The 18,531-nt window shown below is 43.8% G+C and overlaps 4 protein-coding genes across 4 annotated transcripts; 2 read left to right on the forward strand and 2 right to left on the reverse strand.

Annotated features, from left to right (window-relative positions):
• Positions 1–581: 581 nt before the first annotated feature.
• LOC128718079 (uncharacterized) lies at positions 582–1,385 on the forward strand. Its single transcript, XM_053811753.1, has 2 exons — positions 582–884; positions 945–1,385. Exons 1-2 carry the CDS (start codon positions 582–584, stop codon positions 1,383–1,385), a joined length of 744 nt encoding a protein of 247 aa, XP_053667728.1.
• An 807-nt stretch (positions 1,386–2,192) lies between these two features.
• Positions 2,193–11,569, forward strand: LOC128719685 (huntingtin). The gene is made up of 8 exons (XM_053813312.1): positions 2,193–4,778; positions 4,852–5,529; positions 5,601–5,784; positions 5,864–9,386; positions 9,452–9,700; positions 9,772–10,240; positions 10,308–10,742; positions 10,811–11,569. The coding sequence occupies exons 1-8, from the start codon at positions 2,193–2,195 to the stop codon at positions 11,567–11,569; spliced, it is 8,883 nt and encodes a 2,960-aa protein (XP_053669287.1).
• Positions 11,570–12,394: 825 nt separating this feature from the next.
• LOC128707291 (synaptic vesicular amine transporter) lies at positions 12,395–14,061 on the reverse strand. Its single transcript, XM_053802242.1, has 2 exons — positions 13,959–14,061; positions 12,395–13,794 (listed from the first exon to the last, which is right to left on the reverse strand). Exons 1-2 carry the CDS (start codon positions 14,059–14,061, stop codon positions 12,395–12,397), a joined length of 1,503 nt encoding a protein of 500 aa, XP_053658217.1.
• A 2,162-nt stretch (positions 14,062–16,223) lies between these two features.
• On the reverse strand, positions 16,224–18,489 carry LOC128718081 (uncharacterized). The gene is made up of 4 exons (XM_053811755.1): positions 18,475–18,489; positions 18,147–18,433; positions 17,575–18,084; positions 16,224–17,463 (listed from the first exon to the last, which is right to left on the reverse strand). Exons 1-4 carry the CDS (start codon positions 18,487–18,489, stop codon positions 16,224–16,226), a joined length of 2,052 nt encoding a protein of 683 aa, XP_053667730.1.
• Positions 18,490–18,531: the final 42 nt, after the last annotated feature.

An 18,531-nucleotide genomic window follows, 5' to 3' on the forward strand; every position in this document is an offset into this window, starting at 1 on the left:
AGTGCTCTTAAATCATACAAACGCACATGTCAAACTATTACCGTTGGTGTGCATTGATGTACACCGGTGGAAACCTTGATTTCCGCTGGTGTTGATTTCAAATTTTTGTAACAAAACAAAACGCATTCCGCAAGCACAATACCCCTTCACCGTTACAAAAGTCTAATGATAAACCTAAACTAAAGAAAATTAAATAAATGGAAGAAACAGTTTTGATTTTTTAGTTTTTGTCCAATTTTACACATCACGCCACATGCGTAATCCAGTGACACAATGCGGGGGATGTTTTTGTGTTCCATCCAACAACAACGCTTTGTGAGTTTTTATGTTCTTGTAAGTGAAAGCGGAACTTTCTCTCTAATTACGCTCGTGTTGAATGTTTCACACTCTCTACAGCAAACACTTTTCGACGGTGTTGGGTAGTGACCGGCCGGTGAGCAAATTGCAGTTAGTTCCGCCTGGCTGATTTATTAAATACATCCGAGTTCATCGCACGCACCATCGTCAACATGCGGGTTGACCTAGGATGACGTTTTGTATTGTAGTTTTAGTTGACACGGTTCGGTGTAAAGACGTTCGAAATGTGGCGGTTATCAACGTTATTGTTCGCTGTGCACTGTCTAGCAGCGGTTCATCTCTTCGGTTTTAAATTTGTTAACCCGTGGCCCCTGTGTCCCGCAAACGACAAACGGTTGCTTTCCTTGTTTAACCTGCTATGCAATACAACGCAAACCACTACGATCACGACACGGGACGCCTGTTACGGATGCTTCTTCAGAGCGGGGTCGCTTGCCGCAGGACCAACACAATTGGCAGCGATCAGTCAGTGCGCTTCTTTGTATCTCATCAATACGAGCTATGCTGTTTGTGCAACCAATCTTGCGGTAAGATATTTTTTGTTAGTCAACTATAAGTCACTGATCTACATCGATCCCTGTTTCCAGGGTATTGTGACCGGATCGCGCCCGGTAACCGTTTCACCAACCGGTGCACCTACAGCAGATTGCTACACGGGACATTGCGAGTTTGTACAATGCATCAGACGAATCAATGGAAACATGCTTATCAACCAGTGCATTCTACAAACGCTGATTAACCGCGATCTCAACGTGGAAGCACAGCGCGTTGGTTTTTATGTCAACACTACCTCGTGCATACTGGCTAAAGCTCGATGTGATCCTTACAACCCAATCACGGGGCAACTACAGCAGCCGCTAAATGTTCCAGCTGACACAACCGGACGAACGGGTTCCAATACGCTACAAATATCCCCAACTGGTGATATACGAATTATATCGTTTCCCAGGAATGTTGCTGTTGGAGATGCCTTCTGCTCATCACGAACTCTGCTAGATCAGTCAACATTTGGCAATTCCATTTGCTAGTGCTTCGATTCACATTTTACTCATTTTTTAAAAATAAACTTATGTGCTTAAGTTCAATTCAACAAACGTGGACTCCTCTGTGCCAACATTAGGGGCCTTCCTTTACACGAGGATATGGTAAAGCGTCGCTATTCGGGTCATACTCTTTCCTAAATAACTGCTTTCTTTGGAACCTCCATATGGTGGGGCCCTAGCTCTAACCACCTACTGCGTCCACCGATAAACCCGCCATTGTCACCGGAACACATTGCGTGTTATTACTTATATGGTTGGAGAACAAGATATGGGTATTACGCTGTACGAAAAACGACGAAATATTGTACTGAAATATTTCACGTCGACATAATTGAACCGTTTGTAACCGCATCGCTATTACGCCTGTGCGTAGGCAATGTTTTCAATGAAATATTCGCTTGACGTATTTCAACCATAGTTCAATATTTCAAATTGCGGTACAAGGTCCAGTTTTGTAAATTAGTTCTTTTGTTTTAGCTTATTTTTAATTTTGTTTTCATTTTAATTAACTTTCTTTTAGGTGTATTTAGTGTACCTCATGTTTTCTGCAATGGCCATGGATATTCCATTATTCGATTTTATTTACATGTCAATTCGTAAACGTCATCGTCAAGAAAACAACAACAAATTGTTTTGTTGACAGCTGAGCAGCTGCAGGGAAAAAAAATCAAAAGTCTTGACTCATTCAATTAAAGCTGGGTGGATAAATTTTCTTAGTTCTGTGTTGCACTACTTCCCCTTTCATAGACCATCGAGGCGACGTATACACTCTAATAGAGTGCCTCGACGACAATGGATAAGTTAAATCCGTTTGGGGCGCTTCAGCGTTCAATCGAAGCTTTGAAAACGATAGATTGCAGCGCGAAAGAAAAGTTAATTCTTTTCGGACAGATAAGCGAAACAATCATAAATGTCCGCCCCGGAACTTCCGCGGCTAACTCACCCCATTACTATGGGCACATCAGTAGTGCTGTTACGGTGTTAATCATGTTTTGTGAAGAATCCGACTCCAGTGTTCGTATGGGCGCCGAAGAAAATTTGTCCCGCATTGTGCGACATTGCGAATCTACGGGAAACATTATCCGCATACAGCGGGACCTTTATCACGAAATCAAAAAGAATGGAAATGAACGTTCGTTGCGCACTGTGTTGTCCATTTTCGCACATTATTGTGGAACAATACGTCAGCGGAAGGCACGTACCTACGCCCAGAACCTGCTCCCTTGCATATATGCCATTTTCAAGCGCAGCGAACCATTGTTGTTGGAATGTTTGTGCAGCTTTACTGAGGTGTTTTGCGTGCATCTCGAAGGGTACCTCACGGATGGTGAAGTTTTAAAGATGACGGAATTGTTCCTGGTGGATATTGGATCCGACTGTGTCACCAAACGTCGCTGTGCGGCAAAAAATACGCTCTCTTTCGTACAGGGTTCCCGTAATCCCGATTTCTATGCCAACAATGCGTTCAATCGTTGCATCGAGCAGTTGTTGAAATGTGGCCAGCCGCAACAACAATCAAACACAGTCATTGGTGTGATGGGCTGCTTTCGGGCAATTCTGCCGATCGTGTTAAGGAATTGTAGCGTAGAAAAAGCGATCGAAACGTACGACCTCTGTTTGCATTTCCTTCGCGAAGGAACGCACACCATCATAAACGCTACACTCGAAGTGCTGCTCGCAATATTAGTCAACGTCCAGCCAGCCGTTCGTAAGGTCCTGCTGTCGGAACAATGTGAACATAGGCGTATGCTGCTGAAACGTAAAACGCTGAAGAACAGCATCTTCAAAATAAATCCTAGCGATAGCCTGCTATCATCGCGAAAGTCTAGTACGGATGCACGATCAGATCAACTGTTGCGTCCTGGCTCCTTACCTCTGACATCAACACCGACAAAATTTTCGCTACCCGTAGACGATCGGTCTTTGGCGTCTGCATCGGACATTGAACTCGATTCGTTGAAAAGCATGGATCTCGATACCGAAAGTCGAACTGTACCTCCTGCCCTGCAACTGGAATGTGCTGGTGCATTGGACACAACAAGCGGTGTTAAAAACTCACCCGTACCACCTGCACCTGACACAGTGTCTCTGAAAAGTCAAAAATCCACTGACTCCATCGGCTCTTTTATAAACACACTGCTCTCAAGCTCGAATGCTGCCGAATCAGTAACCAAATTTTTCAGAAAGTCTATCGATAAACCTTTTCCAGACGACGGAGAGGAAGACCGTTTGTCGATGGAATCGATGGCCAGCAGTTACATGTCGTCCAATGCAGAAACGATCCGAGCGGAATTGGACGTGACATTGGAAATAGACCTGGATACCGAGCCAGCCACTGTCGTCCCTACTGCTTCAATTCCAACTCCAACACCTTCACGGGAGACGCTTGAAGTACCGCTAAGCACATCAATGCAAGTCGACGACATTACGGAAAATGTAAAGGAACTATTTATTGGTACCATACACGATCAGAACTTGTTGGATTTCACTGTTCGGTTGATATGCTCCAGGTTCTTGCTAGCTGGTACTAGACACATGCTGGTAGCCGATTCAATAGTACGTGTATCTGTAAAGAGTTTGTCGATGCAAATTATGGCTGCGTGTGTGAGGATGAAACCTGAGTTACTTTGTCTACCACTCGAGAAGGATGCATTTCGAGAAGAGTTTGCTGTGGTGGAAATTTTGAACCTCGAATATGCGATAAATGAACTCTCGCAAGAAGCGTCGCCATGTGACGATCAACTGGATGGTGCTAGCGCTGTCACACCACAGCAAGAAGAGCCTGCCTCCGAGTTGCTAGAAATGAAGGAAGATCATTTTGGAGAATGTACCAGTGCAACGTACTTTGAATATTTTTCGCCGATGTCACTCAGCCTGGACCAGGGTTTGAAATCAAAATTAAAATCGATTGAAGAAAATTTCTCAATCGATAATAATGAAAAATTAAGTCGCGATTTGGACGCTATCCTCTCGCAGTCGGAACCTGGACCCGGTGCTGCAAGCCTTACGGGTGCGTCACGCCGAAAAGAATTGCTAGTGGTACCAAAGATGATAGCGTCACTCAAGAACGACCATCGAATTGGCGGACGGACCGGTAACGTTGAGGTACAGGATGGAAAAACTACGATCACAGCAATGGCAGTTTCAAACCATAAAGAACCAGAAGATGAGGAACAACAATTACTTGCCGATGTATTGCTGTTTTACGACAGTCCTGATCCAACGTTGCGTGGAACTGTACAATTGATTGTGGGAAATTTGTTAAGAGCCGCTATCGACCACAATGGAAACTACCGTAAATTTTTACGTACAAAAATACCAAATGTAACCACACAATCATTTCTGTGTGAGCACAAACTTCTTCAGGTCGTAGTGCAGGTAATCACTAGATTACAACTCATTCTTGATTTTAAAATGCACAAGATTTTAAACAATTTGTTTTGCATTTTAGGGACTCTCGGATGAAATTCACACTGTTGCAAATCAAGCACTTTCCTCCGTGGAACTTTTCCTTAACGTTTATTTGAACAGCCTTTGCATTGGTACTGGGGGCGTTAGCTTGATCGAAAATCGAACCACAACTTCAAACATTCCGTTTCAGTCGTGCAAAAGGAACATTTTCTTAGACGACTCTTTTATATTCAATTCGGGAACGGAATCAACGCTCCACATGAAAACTCTACTCGAACAAGTTTTTCTTCTGTCGCACAACAAATACTGGCTAGTACAGTGTAAGCTGCTGGACATAATAGTTCGGCTAGATTTTGATTGCATCAAAGCACATGGACTGCTAGGCGATCAGATGCGAGAAAAAGTAAGCGATCTTCTTTTGATCGGTTTGGGCGATAGTGATCAACGTGTCCGGAACCATGCTGCCGAACGGTTGTTACAATTTCTTCAGAGCACCCCGTTGGTTAATACTGTTCGACATAAACCAATGTGCCACAAACAATCTATTGTTGGTGATTTTATAGACGAATTCGTTTTTGGTACATTTTCTTCACCATTCGGTCCTCGAACTAATGGAAAGATTCGTGCAAATTTACCAAAACCAGACATGTCTACGGTGAGCCGTTTGATGTATAGAATAAGCAATTTGTTGCTAAAAATTGGCGACAAATATCTTCAGGTGAGATTGAACCACTTATCTAAAATGTGGACGAGTGATATTAGAATGAACTTTCTTTTATTTAATTTCAGTCTGGAATAATTCACTTCTTACGCATATTTTTGGAAAATTATGAAATTTTTGATTTTGTCAACTTGTGGAATGAGTACAACATGATTAACGTGCTTCTGAACTTGCTGTTGGGAATGAATGGTACCGTTCTTGATCTTGCTGTACACGGCGAACTACTTTGGATATGTTCGCAGATGATTGTTGGTAAGATCGAACTTTATCCCCAATATTGTCTATTACTTTGTATTACTGTATTGTGTTAAAAAACCTTTAAATCTTTCAGCTGTATTGTCGAACAGCCCTGCAAATAGCACAACGGATAGTGAAGCGATGAATAAATTCATCATCCACTTGCTGAAGTTACTCAACATTTATCATCTCGTGTACACAAACACTACACCGCTGGTAATAAATCGGGCCCAGAAAGCGGATATTTTTATGAACACCAAAGAACTGCAACAAGTCAACTGCTTCGGATATTTTGGTAACGATCATGCGTACATGAAGTTTTATCAACAAGTTCGCTGTTCCATGGAGAGCTACCGTATATCGATCAATGCCGAATCCGGTCAAAAATTGTTCGATTGTTTACGAGCATCGATGGCGGCACTGTGGACGTTGTTAGAGATGAAATCTCTATCCGCCATGACGAACGGATTAAAGTTTGTGGAAGAAGTGCTACGATATTTGCAAACATTCATCACACTTGAACCGGACCATTGTGTACAGTGCACAAGATATCTGTTGAGGTTCATTTTCCATGTCAACTACGTCAACCGCTCCACAGAAGTGTCGTTCTTTCATAAAGTTTCACTGTCGGAAGATCCGATAGAGGTAGTAACATCGGAAGAATTCTTTGGGAGATATTACGACTTTTGCAAAGCAAAATCCAAACCTCTGACTCCGGAAATCGGCGGATTCGTCAAGCTCTTTGAGCCGTTGGTGATAAACTGTTTAAAAATGTTCACTAAAATGCGATCAACTGTGCAGGCGAATATTTTGCAGATGCTATGCCAACTCCTAGACTTCAACATAAATTATCAGCTGCTGGACGCTAACAACGTGTTTGTGGAATCTATTTTCAAGCATATCGAATCCATCGAACGCGGTACTGTAGACGATTCCGATGTTGTGATGCGTCAAGTTGTGAGATTCCTGTTCCAGCTAAGCGGTCTAGTACGGGACAAACCGCTAGTGACGATCCCCAAGATTATTAACTTGTGTGATAACCTGTTGGCAAACCATGTCATTCGACGTACAGCCATAGCTTCCGTACAAGCGCTTTCACATGAAATATTTCTGCTTAGGCCTAGTCGCAATAGCATAGTACCCAAGGTACTCGAGGCAGCGGAATGCATTACACAAAAAGAGGTGGTGCTTAACATGCTGATGAAATTTCCAGATGAGCTGGACGCCTATCGGATTATTCCAATGATAATGTACAGCGAGCGTTTGCACGACGTTGACGGTACACACGTCGCCACTTGTGAATCGGATGTATTGACCGCTCTACTGCAAGTGCTGGGAGATGGAAAGCTTATGATAAAATTCGATGCAGATTACTATATAGTGCTGCGCTTGTTTGAATGTCTCAGCCTTAATCAACTGCTAGAAAGCAAGGTGGTTCTACGTTTGGTAGATATTTTCTTCACCACAAGTACTAACGACTCATGGAAAACACTTCAGAAGATAACGTGTGCAGAAATGATCGTGCGGCAAGTTTTTCAACAAACGGAAGAAATTTATCTTTTGAATCATGTTGGATTGTACCTCCGCAAGTCAAATGTGAACACGGATGAAGAAGCTGCACACGAGGATGGAAATGTTGCCAATCGTCTTACCGAAGATGACGTGCAATTGGCAGCACAAAGTTTAGTGGGAAAAATGGTACACTACCTTCGGGAATGTTTAACCATTTTAGATGATATTAATTTAACGTACAATGCAAACCAAGAGGATATTCAATTTACATGCGATTCCATCCAGCGGTACATTAGCGCACTGAGCACCATGACTCGGTTTGTTGAAATTAGCCGCGCGCTAGCCGAGCAGATACCATTGGAACTGATACATTGGTGTCGTTTACCTTTGGCAGTAGCACGTGCTTTAAGCGAAATGTTGATAAAGCATGGATTTGATCTGGAGTTAATGTTATCGTTAATTCGAAACGATGAGTACAATGTGAGAAATGATCGTCTAGTCACTACGTTGATTGAAGTACTGCTGGAATATAAACCGAACGAATCGAAATGGGCGCGAAAAGAAGTACATGCACTGCTTTCGACGGAAACTTCCCTACTTTCGGTACATTTTCACCCTCTGCTGCTATGCTACATTACGGATGAAGAATATTCAAAGGAAATTGTAAAGATGATCATTATAACCTTGGAAGGAAAACTTTCCCCTATTCAATGTTCGTTGTTGGAAAAAGCATCGCTTACAACGTTGCCGCTGATGTGTAACCGATTAACAGATCTACTCGATACGGTCAATATAGTGACATCACGCAATGCTGCTCTTATCCTCGACCAAAAACTGAGTGCGCTGGTGCAAATAGGTGCTGCCGGCCTTAAGGATAGTGCTGTTCTCACCGTACTACCGGAAAGTGATTTCCGTTACCTATACTCGCGCTTTGGCACTGAACGCAACCGAAAGTTTCCGAAGCTTTTTAAAACGCTGTCTCAACTGAAACAATATTATGAAGCAACTTCGGTGGATGAATGTATGCCTTCGGTTCTACCATCCATCGATACAATGGCGTTAAAAGACTTATCCATTGACGTAGTTTGGTTTCAGCAGCAAGTTTCGTATCACTGTACCGAGATGTCTTACACGAAGCCTCGACACATAGCTAAAATGTTGCTGGAAATTAAATCCGAAAGCAAGCTCATTAATCTGCTCTCCAGTGGATCGCTTAACGTGCGACTTTTGCGTGATATAATTTCGGTAGCATTCGAGAGCATGTTTCACGCGTTCCGCACCGATTGTGTGCAGTACAACCCTCATCTCAACTACCTGAAAGTACACCCGATGTTGAAGGTGGCATTAATTGTTTTGATGCGCAGGCTGAACGAAACGAAACATAAACCCCAGGAAGTAGCAGCAACGACGTACTGTGCCGAATCTGTCATATGTTTCCTGGAGTATCTCAAGAAGCTGGAGCATATTTGCCTGTTTTACATCGAGGGCAAGTTCGTCGATCGCTTTATTAAGGAGCAACTGCTAAAGTCAAACTTTTTTGAAACACTCCTCACATTCGGACAAGTTTGCGCGGAATCTCTGGAACAAGAACCGGTGGAAAATGTTACTCGCATCGAGCTGTATCTAAAATGCATCGGAAACATCGTGCATCAACGGTATCTTTGGAATGAATTAAACCAGAACGATCGGTATCTTGATGCGGTGGATTATTACATCAAGGTCTTATATAAATTAATAGCAAGATCGTTACTGGACGATCAACTCTTAGGTCGTCGTCAGTTGCCGCCCGTGTTTCAAGACTTTCAAACCAACCAAAGCAGCTCAATGGAAGTTTATCTGAAAGCGATTGTAATAGCAGAATATGTAACGGATTCTACCGGAATGGCAGTTCATCCCAGTATGGGCAGTAACATGATTTCTTTAATTGAATCTATTGCCATACCATTGCTAAAATTGGACCGATTTTATCCTTACGCATTGACACCGTACGAACTGTACGAATGTTATGATTCATTAGATGCATTAGAAAATGGCCACCCAAAGCTACCGACTGTGCCAATCGAGTATTTGTATGACGTTGAGCTGCTTGAAATGTTTTTAAAGAGGTATGTTGCACAGCATTAGTTTTCTAGTGGTATTCCAATATCTAATAATGTACTGTTATTTCTAGAGCAAACGTATTCGGGTTTTCATCACGTCAACAATTTGAGGAACTGTTCATGTCGCTGATGGTGTTGCTGAATCGCTCAGAAGATCCAATTTTTGTGAGTCTAGTGGAGCAACGGGAAATCAAAAACATGTGCTTGCAAACTGTAATGTCGTTGCTACTATCATGCTATCGATATCCACGGATTGGTTTTAGCGAGGGAAAATTCCATCACACTACACGTAATCCAAGAATTAAATGTGAGACCATAGGGTAGGTATTTAAACGCGTATTACGTCATCCCACATTGTGTTTCATATTTATGCGTTTTTCCTATATTTTAGGCTAAAGAAACTTCACAATATCCAGCTCTCCATTCCATTGAGCAACGTATTTTATCAGCCTAATTTGGAACGTCATTTACTGATCACTGCTATGGATGATCAGTATGCCCTTGACGATAGCTGTGTCGGCACGCTGCGGTTCGATCACAATCAACTTTCGTTAGAATATTTCTGGGAGATAATAGAACGTACTAGTGACCAGAGTGGATATAACGCACCGGCCTCTGAATCGTTGGTCGTTTGTAATAAGCGTTATTTTGTAGAAAAAATTAACATCGATACTACGAGTTCACAGCGATTGATTTATGACGTGTTGAAGCAGTTGATCGAGGATGATCCGGCACTGGTGCTACCACATTTGGTGAGCTTCTGTGAAATAGTAGAAAATCGAGAGCAAATCTTTTGGTTGAACCAGCTACTCCTAAAACTGCAAGAGCGCGTTCCGATGGAAGATACAATTTCGCAACAGGTACGTAAATTGCTCTAGAGTGTCGCCTAGAATTTGAATTGATGTTTTGCCTCGTTACAATTAACAGCACATCATCTACTTGTTATGTCGAATGGCGGCGCTTCTCATTCCGACGATGAGCGATCTAACACATCTGTGCACCATCATTCCGACGTACCTGAAGAGCACACAACTGTACGTTCGTAATGCAACGTTGCAAGGATTAATCTGTTTGCTAGAATGTCTCATCAAAACGAACACTTCAATTGGCACCATGAATGACGAACTTCTTTTGTTGCGCAACGTCATAGTTAGCTACATCGTAAAGCACGGTATTATAGAAGAAAGCTCCGGGGCTTTCAGTGATCTTCATACTAAGCTCGTGTGGACGTTAAATTTCTATCTAATCGAGCACACATCACGTTTCGTGTCAGACTGCAATCTTTTATCGAACAGCATCATCTCTGCCAACAATATTCTGAAAAGGACAACCAATTTGGAAATTTACCTGTGTATCTTAAATGTAAGTGATGGTAGCAGCAACTTGCTCATTTCCTTTCTCACGTTCAGCATTTTTTCCTTTTTCCCTAGGGCTTGGAACGTTTGATCATTACCGATCGTGTGTCGCGTGCGTTACACGAAAAAATCGAAAAGCTTGCGATCGATCTCGTTAAAATTGACAACGAAATGTTTTCGCTGTCCGCGTTAAAACTGCTGGTCACTTGCATCTACCGCAGTTGCAATGAGCAACTGGAAAGCACCGAACGCTGCAACGGCATTGTGCAGGACGAACCAGACATTATTGTGCAGCAGATCGATAAAATAGAGATACTTTTCGCTAAAATACGCACCACCACGCCGCAGGGTGCGAAAGTGTTTGGTGACGTATTGTGTCAACTGATACGCGATCTCCTTCCGCCGAACGAGATTCTTACGAAGGTGTTCAAAGAGCTGATGCTAAACCAACCGAATCCAGACATCATTGCTGGCGTTACGTACCAGCTCTTCCGATCCGCCATCGATGCATCGTACTTGACGCTGTTACAGGAATGGTTGCTCTGCTCGTTGCCGAATTTTCTATCCTTCCCGCAGGTGAACAAATCCGTTTGGTGCTTAACGGTCATATTTCTTTCGGCATCGCTAAACCAACATCTAATCAAACTGCTACCGGAAGTGCTCTCGCTGCCTTCGTATCAACAGCTCAACGAAAGAGAAATTAACAACTTTATCATCTCGGCGAAAGATTTTTACTCCCGTCTCGAACAGAACGGTAGTCAAAAGGCGAAATTCAAGGAAATATTCCGACAGCATGATTCCTTCATATTTCAATGTCTTGTGCAGTGCTTGTAAATTCGTGGTAAGGCATGATTAAAATGGTTCACTGTTCTGCACTGTTCCCGTTTAGAAAATGATGAAATATAGCAATCGATTTAAGGTTATGCATTTCAAGTTTATTTGAATGTGTTGTTAATAGCACATAAGCTATAAATTGTTAAGTTACATTAAGTTTCCGTTGCACGTTACTACTGATGAACATCGGGTCAATAAAATTTTAACTCTGCTTCTCTAGCGTGAAGTGTGTTTTATTGCATGACTTGCTGAAATCTAAGAGAAGTTATCTGTTACTTAACTAAGCTAACGCAATAAATGGTTTTATGGTGGCAATCCTGAATATAACTTAGTTTTAACAATTTCCTGAACTCAATTCATGCTCATCAGCCTACCAAGATAAGAATCTCTTCAAAACTGCCGATGGTAATTGGCTTTTACACAATTATTTTCTTTTTATAATTTTGTTACACTTGGCATAAGTGTAGTTTTTGGTTGCCTATTCCGTTAGAGTATATTTTCTCACATGATATTTTAGCAATACAACAAAGCCTAGACTAACCAAAACAACCCGAAAAGGACGCCATATGTGTATTCATGTTATTATGTTTGGTTGTATAGGTGTACACGGCAGTAATTTAAACAAGTTGTTTTCCATCGCATGGATCACTCATTGCTAAGAATACGGTTTTATTTAAATGGTCCCAACGTTTAGTCAATTGCGGACGGTATTGTATACGGTTCGGTGTAAAAGTAGCATAGTATGACAATGTCTGCTGGTGAGAGATAACGACTAATTCCATTTCACGCACGATTGCTTGCTCCCATCGTGAATTTATTGGCTTTTCACTCGAGGGTGTTGTAAAAACGCCTATAGGTCGTAGGCTCACTGCTGGCAAGTGGTAAATCTGGTTGTTTCATAGAGCTCCCAAATACGTTCCCCACTGTGCTTCGAAGACTGGAGCAGGCGAGCAATACAACATACAGTATATTCAGCACACCGAGAGCACGCAAAACGATTGCAAATCCAATGACCGGGACCAACTCACCGCCGATTATCGGCGCGAGCGAGTAAGCCACACTAACTGCTATCTGTTGAATTGCATACACTGCACCGTATCCCCGCTCGCCGCCTGATTCTTCAGCAGTAAAGCCAACATCATGGTCAGGATGATTACTCAGCTGCGAATCCACCAGTGTTGCAAGCAGAGGCACTAAAGCCGCATCTACAACGCCGATACCCAAACCGAGCCCCAAATGGGGCAACAAAAGTCCCGCAACGGTGTTTGCGGATGGAATGAGAATGCATGAGCTGCCAACGAGCAGAAGCGCCACAATCGCGACTCTAATCTGCCCGTATCGGTAAGCCACCGAGCCGAAAAAGTTCGTACCCAGCCAGTAACCAATCGAGTCCGGTATGAAGACCGTTCCCAGTTGCCATTTTTTCGGGTGCAGTTGGCTAATCATCCAAATGGGCAGACATGGTTCCAGGATGGCCATTGCGGAGGTTGAAATCCAGATACCACCCACAACGACCAGTATGAGACGGTTGCTGAGCAGGGGCCACCATGTCGCCCGCTTATCCTCTGTCGCAGTGGATGAATCATGGGGCAACGGATGGATGCGATACTCGCTGAGATCTAGTTGAAGGTACTGCAGTACCAAATTTCCCGCGCACAATACTGTCAGCACATGGAATGGTGCCGCTTTGCCGGCCATTTCATAGGCTATTCCGCCGAACGGATAACCTACCAGCACTCCGACGGCCATCGCGCCCAAAACCGTACCCATAACTTTAGACCGACGTTCCGGTTCGGTGTAAAGTTGCGCTACCAGACTCATGCCACACACGCCAATGCACGCCGAACCCAAACCATGGATGGCTCGTGCCACGAAGAGTGAGGTGTACGATGTCCCAAAGCCAAAGATTAAGGAAGCCAACAGCAGATTGACGGTACCGAAGGTGATTGGCACGCAGTAACCGAACCGGGCGGTTCCACTGCCAACTAGAGGGTTAGCCAACAGTTGTACGAGAGCTTTGACACCGAGCAGAATACCTATAGAACCGTTCTCCTGCTCAATTGTCGTTGTTTTATCTACCGGAGGATTAGTTGGCTGTACGACGACCACTGCCTCACTTACTGCACCGATAAGCTTCGGGACGTAATGCAGACTAAAGTTTTTGTAGATGACGCTCGCCGGTACTTTGTCGTGAAACTGCACCAGATAATCGGGTAGAATCGGAACTGTAGATATGTAAGCGATAAGATGTTCTTAATTAAAACAGAACAGCGAACAATCTTAGTTCAATAAAAACAGCACAAAAAAGTGTATAACACCTACTAACATGTGACTGTCTTTGTATACAATGTGCAACCAGTCACGATTGTACGGCACACCTCACACTTACCTATTACTGTTAACAGCATGTTATCAAGAAAAAGGGAAATGTATACAACCATGGCCACAACTACCCGACATTGGCGCATGTTCGAGCAATCCAGCGATAACATATTGTAACAGATGTTTTTAATGCTTTGAAGAACTCACGTCACGAAATGATTGAAAATGCACCAATGTGTAGTCCCTGCCTGCAAGGGCCGTATTCGTTGCAGCACGCTCGAATATCGTTAGCGATGTATATTCGGCGATCTGTATAGAACAAAAAAATAATGCTCGTCAACCCGCTGTATCAACAAGTGTGTGACCTTTGTAGTGGCAACGCTTCCTAGTGACTGACTGCAATCACGGTATACTCTTCCGGTTAAAAGGATGCACGAAACAGATGAGAACTGTCGCGCTTAACCTGCGAGAGAGTTGTTTGGTAACGATGGCAACGGATAGACACTCGCTCAAGCAACATGTGAGCTCCTGGAATGGAGACGCCCAGTATAATGAAGACACTCAGTATAATGGAGGCGCCCAGTACTTCTCGTTTTATTTTTAAACCCAACATTAAACATAAGCAATAATTAACGGTAAATAAACAATATTATTTGTCTTATACACATTATGTTTTAACTCTATTGAAGCAGCAGACATGATGTCTTCCAACTAATGAAAATTCTATTTTCGAAAGAGTGTAATTAATTATAAATCATCAGTTGTAAGGTATGTTTCATAACAGTTCCATTCCATTTGGTGAAATAATAATTGATACAATAATAGTCAATACGGCCAGGCCGTTCTAACGAGAAAAAAAAATTGATACAATAATTTATCCATCCACGACGTTAATTTGATTGAAACGTTGATTGTTAATTTGATAAAGTGCTAACTGTGGGCTAGTACAAGGGCCAGGTAGACTTCGTCAGTTAAGGCAATCTACAGTGGCTGCTGCTCAAGCCGAAGACTTTTTTTTCCACGTAGCGCAACATCGTTTTCTTAACACAACACGAATCCAGATACTTTAAAGAAAATCAATGGGTGTCAATGGGGGTCAATGGTCTTTTTCCACGAGAAGTAGTCTTTTGGCCTGGCAGGACATGAAAAGGGATTTTATCGTTTTTTTCTGAAATTTGCCCATTGTGCCCAGAAATCACTGGTGAGGATGAATGTTTTACAAAACACAATTCTGTTTCTCTCAGGCGCGACCAACAGAATATTGTGGTGCTATCCTCAGAACGAAAGGCCAATTCATCAGAACAAATTCCGAGAAAATTAAAGACCTTGGGGACAATAAATTTTTCTTCGTTCGTCGTCTAATGTTCACGGAATACCAGGGTTTATTGGTTAGTTTTTCTTATAGTTTTATAACACACGCACAAGATTGTAATTGTAATTGGTTTATTGATCAACGGACCGCAGGGCCCTCTCGATAGCACAACAGATATACATGTAACTTTACATCTTTACATCTCTGAAGACGACGTATGAAGTATATTATTGTGGTTGACAAACACTGAGTTCGACATGCCAGGCACGATCCAGACCTCTTGGAAGTTCCAACACATGTGCAGGAACGGATCGGACGATCCAAATACTGTTCGCCGTTCATCCACCGCGAGCAACGACCGCACAAGTAGGGCACGGGCAGGACCGTAAAGATTGAAGGCTGAGAGTACTGCAGGCGACTCTATGTGACCGATTAAAAAGTCCCGCCACGAAAAATCGCCTGTCGTTAAGTACCCTTTCTTCGAGAGGCGTTAGTCCTAACAGCAAACATTTCGACCTATAATCCAAGCGATGATTCTAAGCGTCTAAGCACAGAGAGGATCGCGGCGTTCACGGGTAAGATTGACAATCAGGCCGCCAAGACACCAAGACGCCCCTGGCGACAACGTGCTCTAGATGATCCTTAAAGGATAGCCACGAGTCCGATAGGACTCCGAGATCCTTAACGCACTGGAAGCGTTCGAGAGAATGGCCGCTAATGTTGTATTCAGTAATCGCTGGGGCTCGCGGCTGAACGTTACTATGCAGCACTTTGAAGGACAGAGAGCCAAATTATTACGTTTGCACCAGGAATTACAGGAATTTCTTATACATTGTCGATCCTCGGTCGTCATCCCAGCCCCTTCGGTCATTGCTCCAACGCTGCTTTCTGTTCTGCGTGTCGACTGCGGCGCCCTCTGTGGAGAAATGTCGTAACCTCAATCGGCTGGGTGTAACGATCTCGGACGGACTGTTTACATCTGTAAACAGTAGCCATTAAAATTAATCAATTTTTTATGGATCATTCAACGTATGGCCATACTGTAGAAGATCTTCGTACCCGAACCCACATGCGATTCCTACGTGTTGTTGTTTGCTGATCGTGATAGCGATAATACGCTATTTCACCTAAGAACACCAAAATAGCCACTCCGTTCATCAACAGATAAACGAAAAACACGAGGCGCATATTGAACAGGTTAACCCGTCGGGCCGGAGGCTCATCGCGCAAAGTTTTGTTCCGGTTCTGTGCAATTTGCAGCAGTACGCCCTTCTGTCTTATGAGCGACAGCTGATGGTTCACTATCCCATTCTCGAGACAGTTCATCGTCAACCGTCGTATCGTGGGAAACAGCGGGGAATTCTTGGGCAGCGCCATTGCGGTCAGATACTCGATGAACGGTTGCCGAACGAAGTACAGTTTGCTCTGTTTGCGTTCCTGGTCGAAGTAGCGAGACCTTACCACCTCGATGAAATACTCGATGATAGGCACAGCGGATGTTCGGTTATCTGCCACCTCTGGGAGCAGACTTATGTTTGACGGTGTCCACTGTACGTCCAGCCGGGCTGCTATACGACCCCGCACATCACTGCTGTTCCAAACCTTGCCGCGTATTGCATTACCAAAGGAAATGATAGCCTTCAGGTTCAGTTGCGTACTCACTAGTTCCTCCAGCGTCTGTATATTACGCAGCTTTTCATCGTCCAGGTTAAGCTGAATGATGGTGATACCTTGCCAGGCCGAGTAGGCCACTATGCTGTAGAACATTAGCCCCATCAGCACTAGCCGATGGCGATTATCGCGCGGCAAACGAACACTGGACGAAAACACAATTGCGAGTATGCGAAACGTTTCCTTCGTATAGGCGGCTAGTGAAAACTCGCGGCGCATCAGCACCAGCAGCAGCAACGGCAGTAACACAGCCATGGCGAAATTGGTAGAGTACATTTGCAGCGAAAAGGAGTGGAAAAACACCACCTTGTAACGATCGCGAAAATAGTTCATCGGAACCACGAAGACGAGCTGGATGGGGCAAAGGAAGTGCACGTACTGCAAGTTGCGCATCGGGTGCTGCATGATGGAGCGCGAGTTGGCGGCCAGATCGATGGTGTTGTGCTCTAGCATCTGCAGCGTGCCGCCTAGGCTGCCGTTCGAGGTGATGAAGCCGACCGACTCCTGATAGTTGAGCTGGTTGTACTTTATCGTAAAGTTCATTCGTTCGCGCATAATTTCCACCATTTCACCATCGAGATATTGATAGCTGCGGTAAGACAAGATGCAAAACAGTGTTTCGAAACACAAATTTCAACAAAAGCATTGTGGTTACAACTTGCAAGACGCTGGTTTCAGTACCCTCGTGCATCGTACTCACCGACGAATCGTTTCATTCGCAAAGTAAACCGCCTTCGACATCAGCTCAACGTCCGTAATGGCGATCGTCAGCGGGTACTGGTGAAGGTTGGTAATACGCTCGTAGGTAAAACGTTGCCCTTCCCGAACGAACCGGTGGACATCGTCCATCGTTCTTAGATGGAAGCAGAGCATGTTCCGTTCCTCCAGCATTTCATCCCGACTGCTCAGGTAGGGATTGAACAAGCACACCAGCAGTGTGCGATGGTCTATGCGACTCAGTATAAGAATGTCCAACATCTTGAAACGGGTCCATGCGCTGCGAAAGAACTGCAGCATATCGTACTTGGCAATACCACGAATGAGTAGTACAACTCTTGCTATCGGATTGCGAAACGCTATCGCCGGCAGCACTTGCTCCATTATCATTGACACATTCGCCTCACTGTGGAACGCTTCCCAGTGAGGGTAAGGGTTCAAATTGTAGCCATAGTTCCGATCGTTTCGATCATTCTCGACCGATTGGAAGTACCTGGTACAGAGAATGATGCCAACTGAATCGCACTGCGCACCGTACAGTCCTTCCATACTCACGTATCGACCGTGTATAGCTTGTACGATGCTTGAAGTTTGCTAACACGATGACACTTGATCGCTTCAATGATGGCATTATCTACCATTTCGTCCCCGATGATGGTTGTCAGTGATGAATATCCCTCCAGATATGAACTCATCATTGCCTCGTACATAAGAAATGCTGGCGACTGGCAACGGGTAGTCGTCGTTTTTACTACTATCTCAGCATTGCAGTATGTTCGCATGCCTACACATGTCAGTAGCATTGACACAAAGCTTAAACACATATTTATTAACACTCGCTGCTAGTGGCAGGAAAGCGAACGAAGGCGCACTAGTTGTAAACCATGGCCGGTGTCATATTTATACACAAATCTTTCTACAGCCTATCATGTTATTTTAA

Source organism: Anopheles marshallii, chromosome 2, assembly GCF_943734725.1.
Source record: "Anopheles marshallii chromosome 2, idAnoMarsDA_429_01, whole genome shotgun sequence".
NCBI classification, from domain to species: domain Eukaryota; kingdom Metazoa; phylum Arthropoda; class Insecta; order Diptera; family Culicidae; genus Anopheles; species Anopheles marshallii.

Bases quoted from the DNA above. Each gene is read 5' to 3' on its own strand.
- LOC128718079 (XM_053811753.1), top strand. From the start codon at position 582: ATGTGGCGGTTATCAACGTTATTGTTCGCTGTGCACTGTCTAGCAGCG. The intron at 885-944 runs GTAAGATATTTT...CCCTGTTTCCAG, and splicing joins TTTGTGCAACCAATCTTGCG to GGTATTGTGACCGGATCGCG.
- LOC128719685 (XM_053813312.1), top strand. From the start codon at position 2,193: ATGGATAAGTTAAATCCGTTTGGGGCGCTTCAGCGTTCAATCGAAGCT. The intron at 4,779-4,851 runs GTAATCACTAGA...TTTGCATTTTAG, and splicing joins TTCTTCAGGTCGTAGTGCAG to GGACTCTCGGATGAAATTCA. The intron at 5,530-5,600 runs GTGAGATTGAAC...ATTTAATTTCAG, and splicing joins TTGGCGACAAATATCTTCAG to TCTGGAATAATTCACTTCTT.
- LOC128707291 (XM_053802242.1), bottom strand. From the start codon at position 14,061: ATGTTATCGCTGGATTGCTCGAACATGCGCCAATGTCGGGTAGTTGTG. The intron at 13,795-13,958 runs GTAAGTGTGAGG...ACATATCTACAG, and splicing joins CATGCTGTTAACAGTAATAG to TTCCGATTCTACCCGATTAT.
- LOC128718081 (XM_053811755.1), bottom strand. The intron at 18,085-18,146 runs GTGAGTATGGAA...TCTCTGTACCAG, and splicing joins AAGCTATACACGGTCGATAC to GTACTTCCAATCGGTCGAGA. The intron at 17,464-17,574 runs GTGAGTACGATG...GTCTTACCGCAG, and splicing joins GCGAATGAAACGATTCGTCG to CTATCAATATCTCGATGGTG.